Raw genomic sequence first — 15,133 nt, forward strand, 5'->3', positions numbered from 1 at the left:
GTTCCGGCACTACCCGTACGGAGCAATATTGCTGGGAAGTCCCAGAGACAAGCTGCCAGAGATTATATTACGTTGCCACAACTTAAGCTTTCAAGAAGAGGAGTGGATTCTTGGAAGCAACAGCCAGGCAAATTCTAAATAACGAGGGAAGACTGGGAGTGAGTGTTAAGAGAAAAGCTAACGAAGACCCTCTATAAGCAAATCTAGATGAAAACCGGAAGGTGATAACAAGGAGAAACATCCTGAAATTAAAGGATATTACAGTCTTGTTACAAACTATTCTCCCATCTTAATGCATGCCACACTAGAATAAAAATAATCACGGCAGACATGTGCTACAATAGGACCAGAGAGCAAAATTAGCATACAGAGCAGTAATAGGACTTACACTTTTGCATGAAAAGTGCTATATATGCTTAACCTTAAGGAAGCCCTGAGGTATCCCTCTGAAGGGAGGCAAGTATCATTAACCCCTTTTTACAGATGGAAAAATGGTGACATAACTCAAGTGAGCAGAAGGTTGGTCCCGTGGTTACAGTACGAACCTAGGAGTTGGGAAACCTGGATTCAGTTCCCCACTCCAGCACAAAACTCCTGGGTTATCTTGAACAAGTCACTGAGCCTCTCTGCTCTTCAGTTTCCTCATCTTTAGAATCAAGATAAGATCTCCATAGGGGAGCTGAGAGTCTTAATGTTTGCAAAGTGCCAAGAACAGAAGATGCTGCATTAGTACAAAGTAGTAGCAGTAGTAATCATTTATGGTGCAAAGTTCTACAGAAGGTTCACTTCAGCTGATAACACGTGCCTGGCATACTGCAAGATTTTTCAGGGGCTTGAATAAGCCAATTACACTGAACACCTTGTGTATAATCAGCACTTTGACGCTACCATAACTGCACATTTTACTGTGTCCATTTTATAATCTGCAAGGAAAGTTTGCCCCCAGGTTCTTTCAGCATGGGATTCAAACGGGAAAGACTATAAATATGTCCTTGCTTCATACAATTCATTATTATTGCTCTATGAATCCCTGAGGAGAGACTCATAAGCAGCACTGACTTGTAGCCAGCCCATTAAAGTTGCACATAGTGCAATAATAAATCTAGTTGCAATAATAAATGAAGGTTCTCAGTTCACTATACCATCCAAGCACTAAAGTCACCAAAAAGCCTTTTTTCAGAAGCAAAAGAGTAAGCAACCCTGCCAACATCTCTATCTAGTAGTTCACAGGAAAAGAGGGATTACATCCTTAAATATACTTAAAGAGAAAGTAATTTATAAGCACTATCTGGGTAGTAAGAACATAAATGGCACATGTGGAGTTTCATGGACATCATGCAGTCTTGCACAGAGATAGACAACCAATGGCTGTCAGAGCTGAACTAAACAGCAACATTAACGTTTTACGAGATGGTTTCATTTCAGAGACCACCATACGACATTGTAAAGAGATTTAGGACTAATACAGCAAATTTCCAAAAGGCGGTGAAGGCGAAAGGAAGAAGCTGTTTTTTCCCCTTTCATAAGTTTTTGGCTTCCCGGTGAATATATGTATTCAGGAAAGTCAGTGCATTTATTTGCCTCATTTGTCCAAGGGCCAGCCACAATGAATCAGCTACATTATGAGTTTCCCTTTCAGTACTCCACCAGGCCACAAATCATCTCAGGCCAGGCCAGAAGGAGAAGGAAGAGGTACATTAACAGTGCTAGCTCTGTGGTTTCATAGATGAGTCTACAATATATTCAGAAGGACACTGTATGGGAATGCTTATCCTTCTGAATACATTACATTACATCCCTCCTGCACCAATACTGGCACACAGGGTGGAAACCAGTCTCTTCCATTCCTAGGCAGCTAGACATTAATCCACATAATACCATCACCAAAATCATCTCATCAGCCAACACCAACTAGAATGGGGGAGAAGCAGGGTGTGTGTGTCAAGAATAGCTTTGGGACCTTTGCTAGTGAAGTCTGAGTACCAGAAGGGTAAACTCAGAGTCCCCAGGAAAGGATGCTAACTGCAACACATTTTTGTTCTTCAGCCAATTTATTGTGGGTTTAAGCCAAGTCATGTAGCTGTCACATGCAACACAGTTTAAATGCCACAATATGACAGCTATTGCAGTATACAACTGACCACGGTTCTGCATACACGCTCTTGGTCACATCCACATGGAAAATTTAGCTAGAGCAGAACGTGACCATTTGCCTACTTTGTGCCATTAGCTACGTGCAGCATATCTGTCTGTTCTGTATGGAAGCCAATGAATGCTAGTTTGATACACAGATCCTTAATCCCCTGGACCCTAGTTATCCAAGGCTGCATCCTCGCTCTCCACCTTCCCTCATTACAGTGATCAGCTGAGATAATTCTTTTGACAGTCCCGTTTCTGACCGCAGAGGGGAGAGAATTTGTGGGAAGAGGAGACGCTTAACTCTGACAGAATGGTGACCAGAAACTCTCTTTCCTTCTTCCTCTCGTCTTTGTCTAAGCAAGACCAACAAACTGTTTGTTTCACTCTCATGTTGGTAGAGAGCAATTTCCTACCTCAGCTAATGACGCTCCTTTGTGCTTTTCATTTAATTCTCCCATGACGCCCAGCTGGCTGAATAGTCATCCTGAGGATTTTATTCAGCTAGGTGAATGCATTTGCAAATATATCCTCATGAGCTGAGAACCGGCAGTTACTCTCCCTACCCACTCGCAAACCCCAATAGTGTTCAAGAACTTTCTCAAACAGTATTATGCAGCTGGAACCAGCCTCTTTATAAAAAGTTGGTATCACAGGATTCCTTGATTTCCTGTCTCCATCTGCTGGTGGTACAATATATATTCCCCAGAATCAGTTAAGGAAGTTCATCAATATAAACCTGTTTTACAGGAATCATTTCACTACATTTACACCAGGACCTTTAGAAGAGGCTATCATCTTCACTCTTTTCCTCTTTGTTCCTGAATCACTCCAGTTGGTAGAGAAAGTTTTGGAGCCAGGAGTATCTCACTGTGGTTTGGGATACGGTATACAGTGGTTGTATTTTACGTTTCTTCTGTTTGAGGGGGGAAAAGTGGAATACTGTTGAAACTGATAATTCACATACAGAGAATCACTCTCAAATCAATAGGTTGGTTTCTTTAAAGGAAGAAACCAACACCAGATGCTATTAAAAATGTAAAAGGTACATACACTATTGCATGGAGGGGAAGAGATGTCCCCCTTACTCTCTTTCTGGTAAGATGGTGGTAATGTTAGCTCCAGATGGAGGGGTTGCACCCAAACAAAATAATAATAAAATCCTAAGCAAAGCATACAGATTATACATCTGTCGTCCCAATACTAAACACTATTTAAAATTAACCTGGAAAATGGCTCAAAGGGTCCCTCTGCAGTAGTTTTATTTTAGCATTCCCAAAATGTGAGTGTCAAAGAAGCAATGAATTCAAGAACGAGAGAGTATTTTATATAAATAGCTGGGGAGGAAGATTTGTATTGCAGTGAGTGAGTTTGACCAGTTATCCCTCACGATCCTGCCATGATCAGCACACTAACACTGGGGAGTTTTGTTTTCTAAATTGCTTATTTCTTTCCCCTCAGTTTAAAGGGGTATAATATAAAAAACTGAATGCGCCAGCTTTTAAATGGATTATTTTCCCCATTTGCAGCCATATCACTATTCACACATCCACTTCTTATCATCACCAAAAAGGACACTGAAAAAGCAATGCGCTATGTTGGAAATTTTTACTAGTATTTACTGGGCATAAATTCAGGTATGACATTTCGCTCTACTGCATATAATGCTTAAGTAAAAACTTTACGGATTCTCCTGAAATTTCTAGCAAGCTGAGTTATGTGAAAGATTATCCTGGATTCTATTTTTACAAGACCATTGTTGCTTAACACGCATAGTCGACTCCTTGACTACACAAAAATATACCCAATTTATACTTGAAATCAATAGCAGAACAGTATAGAAAGAAAAAAAAGTTAATACAATATCAATCTTCCTGGAAAGCAGTTTCTTACAGCGCTGTTCAGGTCACCTTACACAGTAAGTGTGGTTCGAAATACACCCCTAAACCCTCTTATATTTATAACACAATTACTTACAAATTAGAAAGCACTTTATAGGTCACCTAAGATTCAACCCAGTTTGTACCAGTTCTTCAATTTGTTGTTCTAGATCTTTCCCTATCTCTGCTTTGGATACGATACTTTAAAACCAGTTGCCTGTGAAGGTACTGTATTAGAACATAGAACAAATATATCTTGCCTTTGATAGGTTTTATATTTGCTAATGCCAAAAGCTACATTTTGTTTTGCAGAGTGTTGTGGGATATACATCTCTTGACATAAGTGAGCAAAGTGGACAGGACTGTGGGAAGGACATAATACAATTCAGTTAACTGCCCACGTTGGATGTAATACAATATTAATAGGATATGCCCTACGCCTAACATATATGTATTGGCTAAAACCATGTAGCTGTAAAAACAACGCAGTCTTCAATCTAAAGAAACTGGAAACTTTCTACTGTCATCAAGTATAGTTTTAAAAAATCTTTTCAAATTAACTGGCAATTTAAGCAGAGTTTTCTCTTGGGGAACAACTGCATTCAATATTCTCCATGCAAAGTGCAGTTATTACAGAAGAGAAAAGCAGAGATTTTCAAAAAAAAGAACACTTAGCTTACAGCAAGATGGGATGTGAATCTACCCTATGCTAGCCAGCCGCAGACTAGCTGTCCCTGATGACACACATCAACAATCTGATCTAGTCCTCTTCAAAATGGGAGTACATCAAAGTGCAACTATTAATACAGGCCAGCAGCGTCCACGCAGACAACTAGACCATGGCAAGCCAGTGCATGGTATTCACTTCCCAGCTTCTTGCGAATTAAATATTTGTGTACAGTTAGAGCTTGTCTACAAAACGCTACAGTGGTGCAGTGTAGACACCACCTACTTCAATGGGAGGGGTTCTCCTCTCGGCATATGTAATTGACCTCCCCGAGAGGCAGTAGCTAAATCGATGGAAAAATTCTTCTGTCAGCCTAGCGCTATCTACATGGAATTTAGGTCGGCTTAACTACGCTGCTCAGGGGGTGTGGATTTTTCACACCCCTGACCGACATAGTTAAACTGACCTCCTTTTCTAGTATAGACCAGGCCTCAGATGCTCAAATCCTATCAAATTTCAATAAGAATTGGACACCTCTCTCTCATAGGCTCCTCTGAAAATCACAGTCAAATCCTATAAAAGCATAAACAAAAGTCACTATTTTGACTATTACATCCAGTGCAGTTGCTAACCAGCCATCTGATACCAAACTTGTTTGTACTTCACTTGTATGATATCTAGTGGTTAGAGTGGGGAACTGGTCATCAGGACTCCTGGGTTCTGACACTGACAAACTATTGTACTTCTGTCTCTCTCTACCCATCAGAAAAAATTACCTGCCACACTGGGATGTCACAAGGCTTAATTTTTTTGCAAAGTAATTTGAAATCCTCTCATAAGAAGAATTAGAGAAATGCAAAATTATTGTCTCTGAGACTTTCAAGAGAGCCTACAAGAATTCCCACTGAAAGACAACATGAGTTGGTGCCAAAATCCCAGCCATTCCTGTTAAGCAATGTCTTCCTTAGCCCAGCACAGTATCATCTCAACACGGGGTGGAGACCAATGCTCAGGGCTAAAAGAAAAGGCACACCTTTCGAGCACTCATCTTTGGCTGATACATGAGTGCAACTGGCAAACTGGAGAAGATGCAATATCTGGCACAGGAATAGGGAGCAAGAATAAAGATCTGAGGGGCAAAGGGCCCTAAGCAGCTGGGAAACTGTGGTAAAATTATAGTTCTATCACTGACACACACGCTTTATGTTTGAAACATTTAAATTACCTCAAATTCTTCCCAGAAGCCTTGCTTGACTTTATCTGTGGTCTCTGCTAGCTTGCTTAGTTCTCGCACCCGGCTTTCAATCTCAGCAGCATTAATACGGGTTGTATTCAGGGGCTAATCAAGAAAGATATTTTATATTAAACCACAGCACAGCAATAAGAATAGGATAAAGCTAGCTTATACAGATCTCCTGTATTAAACATATTGTTTGTAGATACCACTCAGAGTTTTAGGACCCAGGCTTCACTCCAGATTTTGAAGCCCCATCTCCCCCGCCTCTTTTTTTTTTTTTTTTTTTTTTAAATCAGATTCATGTGGTGGTAGTCACGCCGATTCATGGGTCCAGTTTCAGTGCATTAAGGTTCCTCTCCTCCTCTCTTTTTGACAGGATTTTAAAATCCCTGTAGACCCAGAACTCTCAATGAAGCCAAGGGGAGTTCTAGATGCATCAGAAATGGAGAATTAGGTCCTTTATAGATGGCTAAAAATAACTATAGCAGCTTAAATCCAACCACTGGACCAACCTGAAAGATTAAGATGCTGTTGTAAAAGAGAATGGTAAATTCACTTTTGGCTTTAATGCTGAATAAATGTCTTTCAACACTTTACAGAATATAAGAAAAAGATTGAGCTCCCCCCACCACCACCCTTCCCACCTCTATGTCCTGAAGTTAATTAATGTTTATGATCAAAGTTCTAGCATTTACTAAGCTCACCTGCTTTAGCTGTAGCACTGTGCCCAAAGTTTCTACCATGGGGTTCTTCTTATAATGTTCCACTAGATCTGTTAGAGAGTCAAATTTCTCCCCTCCGCCAACATCGTATTTCAGCTCCTTCCAAGAAAGATATTCAAAATGTGCTCATTCATAGCAAGGTACACAATCATCAAAATAAAGTCTGCATTAATTACCTCTTTGGAACGTGCAACCAATCACAAGATCCCTTAAATGAGTACTCGAAAACCTATTTAACTATCCCCCGCCATTCCATATTGAAATGATAAAAAGATGATTTGCAACAGTCATATTCCACTGACAAGTTGTAATACATTTCTAATTAGAACATTTTAATGTTAACTGCCTCCCCTCTTTTCTTTTTTTTGTTTTTTTAAAAGGATAACAGTGCCCCTATCTGATACTAACCCCAAGTAGAATACTTGACGGATGCAATCAGAGAATCAGATGTGAATTTGTGAATAAATCAAAACAAAAGCATAAATGAATCTAACATTGGTCCTGGAACACAGGTACTTGTACTGTAGTCCTTGTTTAAAAAGCAAGTCAGCAATATAGTTACTATCTCATCTACCATTAGCATTTATGAGGTTAGCAACAGATCAACTGAGGGCATGGAGCACTCTAACAACTTTATTTCCCAAACTTTCATAAACTCAAATAATTAAATATGTTAAAATGGCTAATATACATAAAGATAAATGTACATAAAGATCTGCAGACACTTATCACCTTATTACCTTCTAGGTAACAGTCAGCATGGATTTGTCAAGAAAAAAAATCAGGTCAAACCAACTTAAAAGATTTGTTTGGCAGGGTAATAAGCCTTGTGGATGCGGGGAAAATCAGTGGATGGGGTATATTTTGACTTCAGTAAGGCTTTTGATACTATCTCGCATGATATTCTCATAAACAAACTAGGGAAATACAACCAAGACTAAGGGCTCTCAATCTTTTTCTTTCAGAGGCCATCTCCCCCTTGCTAAAAAAATTCTACAGCCACCTGTGCCACAATACCTGTTTTTCTGCATATCCAGTAGATTAAAAGCCAGGGCTGGCATTAGGGGGTAGCAAGCAAGGCAATTCCCCAGAGCCCCACACCACAGAGGAGGACCCCATGAAGCTAAGTTGCTCTGGCTCTGGCTTGCAGCCCTCAACAGGGCTTGGGCATCAGCTTTTTGCCCTGGGCCCCAGCAAGTCTAATGCTGTTCCTGCTCTCTGGTTTATTCTGGCAGACCCCCTGAAACCTGCTCGCGGCCACCAAGTGTGTCCCGTACCCCTGGTTGAGAACCACTGACCTAGGTGGAGCTACTGTAAGGGGGAGGGGGTGCCTAACCAGTTAGAAAATCATTCCCAGAAAGTAGTTATCAGTGGTTCACAGTCATGCTGGAAGGGCATAACAAGTGGGGTCCCACAGGGATCAGTTCTGGGTCTGGTTCTACTCAATATCTTCCTCAATGATTTAGATAATTGCTTGGAGAACACACTTATAAGGTCTGCAAATGATAACGAGCTGGGAGGAGTTACAAGTGCTTTGGAGGAAAGGATTAAAATTCAAAATTATCTGGTTAAACTGGGGAAATGGTCTGAAGTAAATGGGATGAAATTCAATACGGACAAATGTAAAGCACTCCTCTTGGGAAGGAACAGTCAGTTGCATACAGATAAAATGGGAAATGACTGTCTAGGAAGGAGCACTGCAGAAAGGGATCTGGGGAGTCATAGTGGATCACAAGTTAAATATGAATCAACAATGTAACACTGTCACAAAAAAAGTAAACATCAATGTGGGATGTATTAGCAGAGGTGTTGTAAGCAAGACATGAGAAGTAGTTCTTCCGCTCTACTCTATGGTCATTAGCCTCAACTGGAAATACTGTGTCCAGTTCTGGGTGCCACATTTCAGGAAGGATGTGGACAAATTGGAGAAAGTCCAGAAAAGAGCAACAAAAATGATTAAAGGTCTAGAAAACATGACCTATGAGGGAAGGCTGAAAAAAATTGGGTTTGTTTAATCTGGAGAAGAGAAGACTGAGGGTATGCCTACACTACAGGATTATTCCGATTTTACATAAACCGGTTCTGTAAAACAGATTGTATAAAGTCAAGTGCACACAGCCACACAAAGCACAAGAATTCGGTGGTGTGTGTCCACATACCGAGGCTAGCATCGATTTCTGGAGTGTTGCATTGTAGGTAGCTATCCCATAGCTATCCCATAGTTCCCGCAGTCACCCCCGCCCACTGGAATTCTGGGTTGAGATCCCAATGCACGATGGTGCAAAAACAGCATCGTGGGTGATTCTGGGTAAATGTCATCACTCATTCCTTCCTCCGTGAAAGCAATGGCAGACAATCATTTCGCGCCCTTTTTCCCTGGATTGCCCTGGCAGACGCCATAGCATGGCAACCAGGGAGCCCATTTTGCCTTTTGTCACTGTCACCGTATGTGTATTGGATGCCGCTGACAGAGGCAGTACTGCAGCACTACACAGCAGCATTCATTTGCCTTTGCAAGGTAGCAGAGACGGTTACCAGTCATTCTGTACCACCTGCTGCTGTCATGGGTGCTCCTGGCTGACCTTCGCTGAGGTCGCCCAAGGGCGCAAAGACAAAAATGGGAATGACTCCCCGAGTCAATCCCTCCTTTATGCTGTATCTAAAAATAGAGTCAGTCCTGCCTAGAATATGGGGCAAGTGTACTAGAGAACCAGTGTATCAGAAAACCAGAGAGCACAGCCGCTCCGTGTCAGATCCCACAGAAATGATGAGCTGCATGCCATTCACGGGGAGTGCCCCTGCAACAACCCCACCCATTGCTTCCCTTCTCCCCCAACCTTTCTGGGCTACCGTGGCAGTGTTCCCCATTTGTGTGATGAAGTAATAAAGAATGCAGGAATAAGAAACACTGAGTTTTTAGTGAGATAAAATGAGGGGGAGGCAGCCTCCAGCTGCTATGATAGTCCAGGCAGTACAGAATCTTTTCTTTAGACATGAAAGGACGGGGACTGATGGAATTCAGCCCCCTGTTGCTATGATGAGGACGGTTACCAGCCGTTCTGTACCATCTACTGGGAATGACCGGGAGTCATTCCTATTTTTACCCAGGCGCCCCCGGCCGACCTCACCTGAGGCCAGCCAGGAGCACTCACGGGCTGATGACGACGATGGATAGCAGTCATATTGTACCGTCTGCCATCGGGGAGGGGAGAGGATGCTGCTATTCATTGCCGCAGCACTGTGTCTACCAGCAGCATGCAGTAGACATAGGGTGACATATAAAAAAGTCAAGAAATGATTTTTTCCCCTTTTCTTTCACGGAGGGGAAGGGGAGTAAATTGACGACATATACCCTGAAACATCCCAGACAATGTGTTTGACCCTACAGGCATTGGGAGCTCAGCCAAGAATGTAAATGCTTTTCAGAGACTGCGGGGACTGTGGGATAGCTGGAGTCCTCAGTACCCCCTCCCTCCCTCCATGAGCATCCATTTGATTCTTTGGCTTTCCGTTACGCTTGTCACACAGCACTGTGCTGTGGCCTCTGTCTATCGTAGCCTGGAGATTTTTTCAAATGCTTTCTCATTTCGTCTTCCGTAATGGAGTTGTGATAGAACAGATTTGTCTCCCCACACAGCGATCAGATCCAGTATCTCCCATACGGCCCACGCTGGAGCTCTTTTTGGATTTGAGAGTGCATCACCACCCATACTGATCAGAGCTCCACGCTGGGCAAACAGGAAATGAAATTCAAAAGTTCGCGGAGCTTTTCCTGTTTACCTGCCAGTGCATCCGAGTTCAGATTGCTGTCCAGAGCAGTCACAATGGTGCACTGTGGGATACTGCCTGAGGCCAATATCGAGGATTTGCAGCCATACTAACCCTAATCCGATATGGTAATACCAATTTCAGCGCTACTCCTCTCGTCGGGGAGGAGTACAGAAACCAGTTTAAAAAGCCCTTTATATTGATATAAAGGGCCTCGTTGGATGGACAGGTGCAGCGTTAAATTGGTTTAACCCCGCTAAAATCAGTTTAAACGCGTAGTGTAGACCAGGTCTGAGAGGGGACATGAGAACAGTTTTCAAGGACATAAAAGGTTGTTTCAAGAAGGAGGAACAAAAATTTTCTCCTTAAACTCTGAGGATCGTACAAGAAGCAATGGGCTTAAACTGCACCAAGGGTGGTTTAGGTGGGACATTAGGAAAAGCTTCCTAACTGTCAGGGTGGTTAACCACTGGAATAAATTGCCTAGGAAGGTGTGGAATCTCTGTTGTCAGAGATTTTCAAGAGTAGGTTCGACAAACCCCTGCAGGAATGGTTCAGATAATACTTAGTTCTACCTTGAGTGCAGGGGACTGGACTAGAAGACCTCTCGAGATCCCTTCCAGTCCTACGATTCTATAAATAAAGGCAGGAAATTACCTTGAAATTTTGACGGCATTTACTGAATGCACAGCCAAAACCACAAAAACCTCTAGCAGGCACTCTCACTCCCTTGCACCATTTCCACCCCAAATTCCTGATTTCTCTATACTAGGCATGTGGGGAGGGTTGTTTTTGCTTTTTTTTTTTTTTTAAAGACAACTAAAGGTATTACAAGAACTGTACTTTCTAAAAAGAATTAAAGTACTTTAAGCAGATTTGACCCTTTAACACCAATACTTGGACACACATTAAAATGTTTTGAGACTAACAATAGCCATCAAGAATTAATCCTGGCATCAGACAGTTTAAACACATTCTTTAGTAAAGGCAAACTACCCTATCTGAAGTTTAAACTGTAGGACAAAGTTTCCCTGACTTAAATATTTACTGTATTTTGTTTGTTATTATGGAAAGACATTATGAATAAGACAAAATAACCAGCCTCCATAGTACAGCTACAACCCCTCACACACCTGGATTCTCAGATCTATTATATAAAAAGAGAAGTAGTAAGACAAGAATGCAACAACCTTAAGAGAGATTCATGAATGTGAAAGGCTACATCAGCAGAGGCTTTGAGACAGATTCTTGATGCAGTCAAAGGGAAACCTCCTAGAAGCTCCTCAGCAATATAGATATGCAATGGCACGATTCAGTGAAAAAAATAAAATGCTAATAGAATTCTTGAAATTAGCAAAGAAGTCAGTTTGAGCAAACAAACAATAAGCTGTACATACAGCTTCGTCTGACCAAAATCAGTGGACTGAATAGTACTGAGAAGTCTGTAATGCCTCTCCTGACAGAATAAGCATGCAAACCAGGAAAGAAGCCTTTACAGTCAAGAAGTTCTGGCATTGTTGTACCTGGCACCGAATCATGACATGGGTCACTTTCGATTTCCCATCATTACTCTCGCCTTTATCATCTCCTGTCCGGACTGAAAGAACAAAGTCTCCTGGGTGGCTCTGACTCTCGCGCACAAGGAAGCTTCCATGTTTTCCTTTTTCTGTTAATAACTTTTCCGCTTCTTTTCCAGAAAGGTGCCCGTGAAACCACCTTAAATTTACAATTAAAAAAATTAGAATAAATCTAGTTGCCCTTCCCCTCACTGTACCCATGACTGGGCCCACCTGGCTTAAACAGCTATAATGTTCATACTAAACTGAGGTCTCAAGGGCCACAAGTGTTGCTAAAGGTACCCAAAAACCTAGCAAAGTACAAACTTAGAAAAAATATGAATTGAGAGGGCGTGTGTTCGCACATACAGAAATACTTCAGAAGTAATAAAACATTATGCACAAAATAACTCTCAAAACCAGAACTTGCATACACAGAAAACTGATTAAGATACTTCAATTCTTATGCATTTAAACCTTGGAAGAAGGCCACCATTGCTTAATAAAAATCTATACAGATCACAAGAAAGAAATCCTAAGAGAAAAGTCAGCAAAAACTGAAGTGGGTTCTAATAAAATTTCAGTTACTGCAATTAGATACCTCAAAATTCTCTCATGTATTTTTTGCCATTGCTTATTTTCTGCATTTGCATGAATTCAGTGCTTTTATGTTAACAGAAAGTTTTCTTAGACACTATGGATACAATTTCATCAGACCTTATGATGGCGTGGTTCTAGTATTTTCCCCTGATTTTCACTTCTGAGAATAAGCTGACATCTACTGGCCGTAATGTTGAATAATGGGTCAAGACTAATTCCAGTTTCCAAAGACAACTAACTATATTCATTTCTGAAGAGTTCCTTCGCTATACTTCCTTAGTAAGTATTCAAAGTCTATGATCCTACTGATCAGTGCTGTCTTGTTAAAAATGTCAGTTTCAGCAATCTGTGTATTTGCATTTGACTTCTGTTTTCTTAAACCAACATATAATACAGCATTACCAGGATAAAAATATGCTCTGAAATATATATTGAAGTCACTGCAGTAACACAAATAATTCTCTGAAGCTTTTGCAACCAATTAAATCTTCCAAGAAGGATCGGAAAGCGGGTTGCGTATTTTACTTTGTTTATGTTTTAGTTACTGCAATGTATAGGGTCTATCCTCTTCAGTCCGGATTCTCCCATCCTTACTCAAGTTGAGTAATAGCTTATTTTGCAGGTAGTGCCACAGAAAACAGTTGGACTACTTGCAAGGTAAGGTACTGTCACCCTTTCTTACACTGAGTAAAAGCAAATCCTTAAGGTTAATAGGAATTACATGCATACGTGGAAAGGAGAATGGACTCTGTCATATTTTTCACCACTATTTCTCTCTCTCACCTTTCAGATGTAGGATCAGCACAATTCAGTGGATATTTTAACTCTATTACATCTCCATTCTTTTCTTTGAGTTGCCCGTGGTGTTCCATGTAATACTGGACTAACTCAGCCAACGTGGCAAATTTTTCTCCTCCATACAGGTCGTAGTAGTCTCCTGTGTTCTGGATCTTGATGTGCGTGACAGCTCCATTTCGCCTAAATGTTTATTACACATAAAAAAAGGGGCAACTTACACAAGTTTTCCAATTTCAAACCAATCACTTTAAAATATTCCACTCTACTAGCTTGGAAATTTTAATAGTTCAGCTTTATATGTCAGTCACCTTCCAGCAGATGAATTGCAGCATATCTAAATTACTGCACACTATGAGTTAAGCAACTATACATCTAATAGCAGGGCAATGAAACAGCATCAAGGATTACAGGAAGAGGAAGTAGTTGTTTAACAGTCAGTCCAGAAATAAGAATTTTTTCATTCCATAATTACTTAATGGCTCCACTGAATCATAACAGTTTTCATGAGCCCACAGGGTAAATCTACACTGCAAAAGATGACCCATGGCAGCAAGTCTCAGAGCCCAGGTCAACTGACTCAGGTTTGTGGGGCTCACGCTAGAGGGCTAAAAACAGTGTCGACATTCGGGCTTGGGCTGGAGCCCAGGCTGAGACCTTCTCCTTCCCCGAGTCTCAGAGTCCAAATGTCTAGACTGTTGTTTTTAATCCTGTAGTGTGAGTCCTGCAAGCCTGGGTCAGTTGACCTGGGCTCTGAGACTCACTTCCATAGGGTTTTTTTTGTTTTTCCAGTGCAGATATATCCACATTGTCCAACAGAAGCTGCACAGACCTCCTGTCCTCTATATGCAATTCTCATGATGGAGCAAAGTCTTCATAATTCACAAGATGCCTCATTAGGGGTTCTGCGCTACCACTTTCTTCAGAGTGGAGTCCAGCTCTGCCCGGTATAGCAGTCAGGCTCTAGGAAAAGGCTGGACAGACTCCAACTGTCACGTTCAAGGAGCAACCCAGACATCCTAACATGGTTCCCCAGCATGGGGATTTCCCTTGTAGACAGGTCTACTCCCTACAGTCAAGGATAGCCATTTATGTAAGCACTTTGCCTCTACCGCCACTAATATCAATGATGAGCAGAGATCAACGGCCATCCTAAGGCCACCCTAGGCAGGACTTGAATGGAATTCTCAGTCAGGAAACTTCAGCCACCCCTCCCCCTCTCCAATGCATAGATCTTTGATGAGGTCTCCTTCCCTTGACTCAGCTCCACTAAGACTACCTTAAAATCTAAGGCAACAATGAAGTGTCAGACATGTCCTTTTCCCCTTCCCCATTCCTACATTGTCTCAGAGGACATGTACTCCAGGAGGTGCATTTTAGAAGCTGGAATACATGAGTTGCCTTTAAAAACTTGTTCATTTCTCCTAACAAACAAGATTACCTCAATATTTCCTTATTCATGTTAAAGGAAAGTACCTTGAGTGTGTGTGGAACGGTCTCTTTCTATTTGACAAGCCACCATCCTATTCTCATTCAAATCCCCCTCACCACTTCTGCAATCCCTACGAAGTGAGACATTACAGAGGGAAGAAAAATTATGTTATTCCCTCCTTTGGATTTTCTCCATGAGCCCTTTCACGTATGGGTTTTTAGGAGGTGGGCTCCTTGGGGCAAAGACTATATTTGCATGCTGTGCTGAACAGTGCCAAGCACATTTCTGGCATTAAGTTACATTGCAAACATCTATCTAAGGTAACTGGCAAGTTTTTAAG

The 15,133-nt window shown here is 41.5% G+C and overlaps 1 protein-coding gene across 2 annotated transcripts in view; it reads right to left on the reverse strand.

Moving 5' to 3' along the window:
- Positions 1–15,133, reverse strand: part of PTPN11 (protein tyrosine phosphatase non-receptor type 11) — a 43,269-nt gene that overhangs the window by 20,670 nt on the left and 7,466 nt on the right. For both annotated transcript variants that reach the window (XM_030582325.1, XM_030582324.1), the window contains exons 3-6: positions 13,350–13,544; positions 11,934–12,126; positions 6,625–6,741; positions 5,909–6,022 (exon numbers count right to left, since the gene is read on the reverse strand). In XM_030582325.1, the coding sequence (XP_030438185.1) occupies positions 5,909–6,022; positions 6,625–6,741; positions 11,934–12,126; positions 13,350–13,544 (619 nt within the window). The remainder of the gene's footprint in view (positions 1–5,908; positions 6,023–6,624; positions 6,742–11,933; positions 12,127–13,349; positions 13,545–15,133) is intronic.

This window comes from Gopherus evgoodei, chromosome 13 (genome assembly GCF_007399415.2).
Source record: "Gopherus evgoodei ecotype Sinaloan lineage chromosome 13, rGopEvg1_v1.p, whole genome shotgun sequence".
Classification (NCBI taxonomy): domain Eukaryota; kingdom Metazoa; phylum Chordata; order Testudines; family Testudinidae; genus Gopherus; species Gopherus evgoodei.